This window comes from Octopus bimaculoides, chromosome 25 (assembly GCF_001194135.2).
Source record: "Octopus bimaculoides isolate UCB-OBI-ISO-001 chromosome 25, ASM119413v2, whole genome shotgun sequence".
NCBI classification, from domain to species: Eukaryota; Metazoa; Mollusca; class Cephalopoda; order Octopoda; family Octopodidae; genus Octopus; species Octopus bimaculoides.
In genome coordinates, this window is record NC_069005.1 from 26,576,903 (window position 1) to 26,582,851 (window position 5,949).

The 5,949-nt window shown below is 37.9% G+C and overlaps 1 protein-coding gene across 1 annotated transcript in view; it reads right to left on the reverse strand.

Moving 5' to 3' along the window:
* LOC106877620 (arf-GAP with coiled-coil, ANK repeat and PH domain-containing protein 2) overlaps positions 1-5,949 on the reverse strand; it is a 248,627-nt gene that overhangs the window by 2,921 nt on the left and 239,757 nt on the right. The window contains exons 23-26 of the mRNA XM_052976629.1: positions 5,767-5,876; positions 4,893-4,953; positions 4,021-4,070; positions 1,725-1,771 (exon numbers count right to left, since the gene is read on the reverse strand). Coding sequence (XP_052832589.1) covers positions 1,725-1,771; positions 4,021-4,070; positions 4,893-4,953; positions 5,767-5,876 — 268 coding nt within the window. The remainder of the gene's footprint in view (positions 1-1,724; positions 1,772-4,020; positions 4,071-4,892; positions 4,954-5,766; positions 5,877-5,949) is intronic.

A 5,949-nucleotide genomic window follows, 5' to 3' on the forward strand; every position in this document is an offset into this window, starting at 1 on the left:
TAATGCAAATTAAAAGATGAAAAAATATACCTATAAGAAGAACCGACTCAACCAATTGTAATACGAATAAAACAAACCAAGCATCTTTTAAAAAAGATTTTCTTTTATTGACTTTTTAATCTTATATGTATGTATATATATATATATATATATATATATGACGGGCTTCTTTCAGTTTCCGTCTACCAAATGAATTCACAAGCCTTTGGTCAGCCCGAGGCTATAGTAGAAGACACTTGCCCAAGTGGGACTGAACACAGAACCATGTGGTTGGGAAGCAAGTTTCTTACCACACAGCCACACAAACCAGTGCCTAAGTCAACATGTCATGCTGAGTACATTTAGAAACGGTTATTTTCATGCATAAAAATAGTCATGCTGCTTGCTTTTTGTTACTTTTTTGCGGGGTGGGGATGGGGGACACACAAAATCTGTCAGAACACATTTTACTTTATATTATAAAAAAATCAAAGGGAAAATTAGTTTCACATTACAGGATTTCTGGTCAGGGCAAAATTCCCAAAACTGCATTGGTCTTCCATAATATGAGGGATTCTTATGTATCTATTCGTCTTCTCTGCCCACCATTCCTGAGAGAGCAGTGGCAGAAGAGTCCTCAAATGTCTCGTCTGTAAGGGCCTATCAGAAGGTCCCTCTGACAAGTCCTGCATTTACCTTTCCCAGTAAACTGACATCTGACTGTCCAAAGAAGACTTCAGAAATAACTAGTAGCAACTCCTCTTGAAAATGGACAGAATTTGGCACCAAGGTGTTATCAAGTACCTTCAGAAAAAAGGGTTTAATCCCCGAAGGACATGCTGGCATGCTTGCTACATTAGGGGTTGATGCTCCAGCTTTATTAACAGTGCAAAAGTGGACAGCTAAATTTAAGGGATTCTCCAGCTGGATTCCCAAGCATGGCTAACAGAGATTATGAATATCATTCAAGTATCTTCCTCTTGGTCCAACCTCAATTCTGTTGCATGATAGGCTTAGCTTGAAGAATCTGTCTTGCGAGAATTACATTCTGATCACGTGTCTGTAGTACCAGAGCTGTGACCGCTCAATGCAGAGAAGTAGTGGCTTGACTTGGTGAGGTGGGGTGGGGGACTCCCTTATCTCAGCAGAGATCAAGGAGTCTCTCTCCCTGTCAATTAACATTACTCCAGAGATCCTTTGGAGAAACCCTGCTTCAGCCACTTGTAGCCACGCTCATATTCTGTCCGTCATTACCCAACGTTCATGACAATAAACGAGGAGTTCCATCAGAATTAAATTTCTGCCAGTTGATTGCCGTTTGGAGTTGTACTGATACACTCCAACCAAAACACATGCACGTGCACACACACACACACACACGCATGCACATGCACACACACACACATACGCGAGCTGGCAGAAACGTTAGCACGCCGGGCGAAATGCTTAGCGGTATTTCGTCTGCCGCTACGTTCTGAGTTCAAATTCCGCTGAGGTCGACTTTGCCTTTCATCCTTTCGGGGGTTGATAAATTAAGTACCAGTTATGCACTGGGGTCGATATAATAGACTTAATCCGTGTTTGTCTGTCCTTGTTTGTCCCCTCTGTGTGTAGCCCCTTGTGGGTAGTAAAGAAATAACACATACGCACACACACACATACACACAAACCATATAATTGGAGAATTGGGGGGGGGGAGTTTTCTGCGCAAATCCATGCAGAAAGTAAGAGAAATGTTAACTCACACATACCGTCCGTACTCATTTCTTCGTTTAATCGGGCTAATCTCAATCTGAAATTTAAAACAAAAATATTACCGAAACAATAACAACATCACCAACAAAGCTACTTACCACACAGCCACTCCAATATATAACTATTTGTGTGTGTGTGTGTGTGTGTGCATGGTTACATGTATATACGTGTATGCTCGTGTTTGTGTATGTATATATCTGTGTGTGTGTGTGTGTGTATATATATATAGGCATGCACATATGTACATGTGTGTGTGTGCGTGTAGTTTTTAAAAAATTACACATAATGTATGCGTTTTTACATGTGAGTTATCTTCCTTAAATCACATAGCCAGATGGCGTAGCTATACAACACACAGTATCCAGCCTGGTTTGGAACTGCTAATCATGCGGTCAATGGTTCAGATAAGAAAAAAAACAAAAAAACAAAGACCACAAGTGGGAAAAATTGTAGTCAAAGAGGTGACCTCTACGTGGTCGTTTCATATACTCGAAATAGCAACCACATCTCCCTCAAAACACATCATGCGACAAAAAAGAAAAAAAAGCTATAATGGATAACGTAGTTTCCAATAGGCAGCATATCATATCCTGCCTTACAGTCATTGGACTGCAGTCATGCTGGAGCACTGCCATAAAAGATTTAGTTGAGCATATCAAATCCCAGTACTTACTTACTTTTAAGCTTGGTGCTTATTCTATCTTTTTGCCAAACTGCTAAGTTATGGGACAAAAGCAAACCAACACTAGTTGTCCAGCAGTGGTGAGAGACAAACACAAACACACACACACACACACAAGGCTTTAGTCAGCCCGGGGCTATAGTAAAAGACACTTAGCCAAGGTGGACCCAAAACTCTAAGTGATTGGAAAGCAAACTTCTGAACCCCACAGCATTGTCTGTGCCAATGGTCACTTTAAGAATATCTTTTTATCAGAGGTCTGCTCGATCCAGGTTGACCTGGGGTTAAACAATAACTGGAGTATCACAAGTGCGTCCACCTTATTGGAAAAAGTTTCCAGATAAACAAAGAAAATCTAAATCAAACTGTGGCCATGCTGGGGCACTGTTTTGGAAGAATTTTATGTTGGATGAATCAATCCCCAGTACTTTTTTTTTTTAAGCCTGGTACTTACTCTATTGATCTCTTTTGCCAAACCGCTAAGTTACAGCGACGTAAACATACCAACGTCAGTTGTCAAGCAGTGGTGGGACACACACACACACACACAAACACGTGTGCACATATATATATATATATATATATATATTACATACAAAAATAAGAGGAATGACCAACAAAAGTGGACTCCTATATGCTAGAATAGATGCCGAATCATCTAACCACGAAAAAATATGTTCTCAGTAAAAATTTAGCGACACAACAGACTGTAAAAGGGCAAGACAAATAAAAAAAATACTACATATATATATATATATATATATATATATAGGGTTGGTGCATAATCATTGCAGTTTTTTTCAACAAATTTTATGCAACAAAAAACAATAACAACACGTAACAAAAACATCTTTAAATGATTATTCCAGAGCATATTAACCATCTATTTCAATTACTGCTTCCCATTTGCTTGGCAGACTGTCAGACCATCATTTAAAGATGTTTTTGTTAAATATTGTTATTGCTTTTGTTGAATAAGATTTGTTGAAAAAAAAGCTGCAATAATTATGCACCAATCCAATATATACGACAGGCTTCTTTTAGTTTTCATCTACCAAATCCACTCTCTCACAAGGTTTTGGTCAGCCGGAGGCACTAGTAGAAGACACTTGCATGAGGTGTCATGCTGTGGGACTGAACTCAAAACCATGTGGTCGGTAAGCAAGCTTCTTACCACATAGCCATGCCTGCACCTAAAGACAAAGCCCTCAAGATTTTCATCAAAAAATCAGTTTTAACCCTAATTGCCATATTCTAACATGTATAAGGAACCCTTTTTTGTCAAAATTTAGGTTAAAAAAATATGGAGCTTCTTATACATGGACAGTATTATAATCCCTTACAAAACCTTTTTTCCAAATTTTAAGCCCCAAAATTAGGGGATTCCATATACATGTTAAAATATGGTAATTTAGAAGAACTAAATGAGTCTGAAGAAATTAGTTAAGTCTTTTATCCCAACCAGTCCATGTGAAAGCCAAGTGAAGTGAATGGCCCAAGATCAAATGATGATGCATTGCAATAGCGAGAACAGTTCAATCATTGCAAAAACAATCAAAAACAATCAAAAATGTTAAAATCTAGTTTGAGGTTTTTATACGTACAGTGTGACTATATCGGCATTAGTGGCTTCGATAGCAATTGTTTCAGCATCCTGTAAAACAACAACAACAACAACATCTTAAACAAAGAGAATGGTACAAACAAGGTTTCAACCAAACCATAACAGATTATAGCTAAATTTATGCAGACATCTCTCCTTTCCTCATCATAGTCATTATCAACATCGCCTGTTTTACCAAACTGACATGGCTATGACGATGATCTTTATAATGTCCAGCATCCAAAAGAATCACACTGTACCACTTTTACCTCAGTTTTTCCCTTCTGCAGATTCCCCCATTTCGTTTAAACCATTAGACACTTCGGGTGTCATGTGTCAGCACCAGCACAGTCTTCTCCCTTACACATATTCCTCTGTTGCCAAATTATTTTCTCAACTCATCTGTACTTCGTCATTCATGCACACCGACATTACACGTTTGGCAAATAATGCTTGCTTTATTTAGCTTCTCTGAAGAAGCCTCTACATTTAGTTTTTTTTCCAATTTGAAGATTCAAATTAGGAAAACTTAATATCTGAAATCAGCCACTGCTTATAAGATGATAATACTTCAAACTAATTTAATCTGTTGAGGAAATATCTGGCAGAGTTTCAAACACCAACTCTCTGCTTAGAAATCAAACTCAGATCACTGTGTTTGAATGTAAAGACATAAACAGGACTTGGAGACTGATGATGTCAGCAAACAAAAATAACCAATCAAATCTCTGGCAGAAATCACAGCACCAACATGAATACAATTCACTCGATTATTGATGAAGTCAACAAAGAATTGACCACTCAAATCCTTTGGTAGAAGTAAAATATCGTTAACATTGATGATGTCAAATAGATAAGTAATAACAGACTCACCTTGCCTTCATTATCTTTGGCATGTCGATCTGCACCACGTTTCAAAAACTGACATACTTGCCTGCAAGAGACAACACAAATATCAGTTATTTACTGAGATAAAAACACAAGAAATACATCACTGACAGGCAAGTTACTGCAATATTTATTCAGATATAACATCTCTTATGGACATGCTGTGTTTAAAAACAATTTATATCAGAGGGAAACAAAAATTATCTCAGTGGTGGCTAGCAGGAGTGGTTTTCATCTTGCTCTGAATCTATAAGAGACGTTATATCTGGATGAATACTGTGGTCACTTGCCTTTCAATGATGTAATTACATTAAATATGATACACAGATGGCTATTTCAAATTAATACTGCTTCTACTGAGCATAGTAAATGTGTTCATCTACTAATAATGGTTTCAAATTCTAGCACAATTTCAGCAATTTCAAGGAAATTACATCGACCCCAATATTCAACTGGTACTTATTTTATCAACCTCAAAGGGATGAGAGGCAAAGTCAACCTCAACAGAATTTGAACTCAGAACATAAAGACAGACGAAATACCAATAAGCATTTTGCCCGGCATGCTAACGATTCAGCCAGCTTGCTGCCTTATTTATCTACTAATTATGATGTTCTTAATTAGACAAAAACACCACCTCATATCAGATCATTAATCAGAGACATTAGCTGAGTTGACTCCTATCTGATTTAGATCCTAGTTTTAACTGATCCTATCACAATCACACACTCAACTTTGTTGGTATTATCTCAATCAGATTATGCATGTCTAACTGACCATATTTTAGTAGCTCAAACCTCACAGTCAATTGTGTACTGTATCGTCTGTACTGACCAAACAATTCGGTCACTTCACTTACCCAGTGTAGCCATGTATCGTAGCATGATGTAAGGGAGTTCTTCCCTTCTGGTCCCGTCGATCCAACTTAGCACCGTTGAGCAGGAGAAACTCACAGGCAGCTAAAGAACCCTGAAACACAAAATTATTGAAATTAAACATATTGGTTTCAAATCTTGGAACAAGGTTAGCAAGTTCACGGGGT